The sequence below is a fragment of the Austrofundulus limnaeus genome, unplaced genomic scaffold, assembly GCF_001266775.1.
Source record: "Austrofundulus limnaeus strain Quisiro unplaced genomic scaffold, Austrofundulus_limnaeus-1.0 Scaffold2013, whole genome shotgun sequence".
Taxonomy (NCBI): Eukaryota; Metazoa; Chordata; class Actinopteri; order Cyprinodontiformes; family Rivulidae; genus Austrofundulus; species Austrofundulus limnaeus.
In genome coordinates this window covers 6,046-8,613 of record NW_013954415.1, presented here as the reverse complement: position 1 = coordinate 8,613, position 2,568 = coordinate 6,046, and the positions used below count along the sequence as shown (strand labels likewise).

The window sequence follows — 2,568 nt, the reverse complement described above, 5'->3', positions numbered from 1 at the left end:
GTACTATATAACATTTTAGACACATTCTAGACAGTTTATCAGCTTAAAAAAGTTAATTTTGGGGTAAGTTACTCTTTAAGTTTTATCTAAACCAACCACAGGACTTCTGGAACAATGTCCAATGGACAGATCAAGCAACAAGTATTTGTCCGCTGCTTGCTGGGTTGAACTAAGGTCCATGATGTGGGGTTGCTGCAGTGGTCATGTGTAGGTTCAGCTCAAAGAATGAGGTCAGCTGACTACCTGAATTTACTGAATGAGCAGGTGATTCCATCAGTGGATTGTTTCTTCCCTGATGGCACGACCAGATTCAAAGAGGACAATGCCAGGATTCATGGGGCTCTTATTGTGAAAGAGTGGTTCAGAGAGCATGAGACATCATTTCTACACATGGATCGGCTCCACAGAGTCCATTGAGAATCTTTGGGATGTGCTGGAGAAGGTCAGACTCTACCATCATCAATGTAAGATGTTGGAAACAATGAACGCAATATGGGTGGAAATACACAATATTGCCCAAAGTATTTGCTCAACCATCCAAATGACTGTGCATGACTTTTCAGTCCCAGCTTTAATATTTAGTTGTTTTTCAGTAATGACATGGTGAAATGAATCTCTGATCTGTTTCTGATTACTTCGGGTTAGATGTGAGAGAGGGTGGACTTTGTTTTCCCATGGCTGTATTCCTGTCCAACTGTRTTACTGCTGCTGAACCAGTGTCCTGTCTCTTCTGCCTGAACAGTAAGAACTGTGACTCAGCAGTCATCGGGTCTACTCTCAGTTTTACAAAGGAAAATCTGTATCAACCAGTGCTTCTCATCCCAGAGCAGAAGGAGCCGTGTGTGTTTGCCGCCGAGGTGAGAGTCTAACCATCACATTTAGGATCCAGCAGGGATGGAACACAGCTGGGTTTGTAAACAAACATTAAGAATTTGGTGGATAGAAGCAGTAACATGGATCTGGAGGTTTAAAAGTATAAAACACCTCATTTGTATTTGATTTGGATTGTTTATAAAAAATCAGGAAAGTAGGAGCTCTTGAAAATGTAAAGTACAAATTCCATCTGCTGGTGAAGATTCTCAGTCATCCAGGTCATGATAARTCCAAAGATATGGTCAACACAAGACAACTGAACTCCTGTTGTGAAGCTGAAGACTTTCACTTCACATCCAGGAAGATTTCAGGTAGTTGGACTTCCAAGCTTGGCTGATCTGCATAGATTCACCTGTGGATTCAGCTGGAAGTCCACACCGGTCACTGCACAGACACAGCAGGGACACAGCAGGGACACTGTGTGGACACAGCAGGGACACAACAGGGTCACAGCAGGGACACAAAAGGGACACAGCAGGGACACAAAAGGGACACAGCAGGGACACTTTGGGGACACAGCAGGGACACAGCAGGGACACTTTGGGACACTTTGGGGACACAGCAGGGACACAGCGTGGACACAGCAGGGACACTTTGGGGACACAGCAGGGACACAGCAGGGCCACTTTGGGGACACAGCAGGGACACAGCAGGAACACTGTGTGGACAAAGCAGGGACACAGCAGGGACACTGTGGGGACACAGCAGGGACACAGCAGGGACACAACAGGGACACTGTGAGGACACAGCAGGGACACTGTAGGGACACAACAGGGACACAGTGGTGACACATAGCAGGGAAACTGGGGACACAGCAATGACAATGTGGGGACACAGCTCGGACACAGCAGGGACAAACCACAGACACTATGGAGAAACAGCAGGGACACGGTGGGGGCACTGTGGGGACACTGTGGGGACAGAACAGGGACACTGTGGGGACACAGAAGTTACACAGCTGGGACACAGCAGGGACACTGTGGGGACAAAGCAGGGACACTGTGGAGACACAGCAGGGACACAGCAGGGACACAGCAGGGACACTGTGGGGACACAGCAGGGACACAGCAGGGACACAACAGGGACACTGTGAGGACACAGCAGGGACACAGCAGGGACACAGTGGGGACACAGCATCGATACAGCAGGGACACAGCAGGGACACTGCAGGGACACAGTGGGGACTTAGCAGGTACCCAGCAGGGCCACTGTGGGGACACAGCAGGGCCACAGCAGGGACACATAAGGGACACAGCAGGGACACTGTGGGGGACATTGTGGGGACACAACAGGGACACAGCAGGGACACTGTGGGGGACATTGTGGGGACACAACAGGGACACTTTGGGGACACAGCAGGGACACTGCAGGGACACAGCAGGGACACTGTGGGGACACAGCAGGGACACTGTGGGGGACATTGTGGGGACACAACAGGGACANCACTGTGGGGACACAGCAGGGTCACTGTGGGGACACAGCAGGGTCACTGTGGGGACACTGCAGGGTCACTGTGGAGACACTGCAGGGTCACTGTGGGGACACTGCAGGGTCACTGTGGGGACACTGCTGGGTCACTGTGGGGACACAGCAGGGTCACTGTGGGGACACAGCAGGGTCACTGTGGAGACACTGCAGGGTCACTGTGGGGACACAGCAGGGTCAATGTGTGGACACAGCAGGGACACTGAAGGG

General features: G+C 51.1%; 1 protein-coding gene across 1 annotated transcript in view; it reads left to right on the top strand.

The window, feature by feature from the left end:
* LOC106536874 (delta-like protein C) overlaps positions 1-951 on the top strand; it is a gene marked incomplete at its 5' end in the record, with an annotated part of 3,772 nt that extends 2,821 nt beyond the window's left edge. Inside the window, 1 exon segment of the mRNA XM_014034215.1 lies at positions 743-951. Within this exon segment, the coding sequence (XP_013889669.1) occupies positions 743-869 (127 nt within the window).
* Positions 952-2,568: the final 1,617 nt, after the last annotated feature.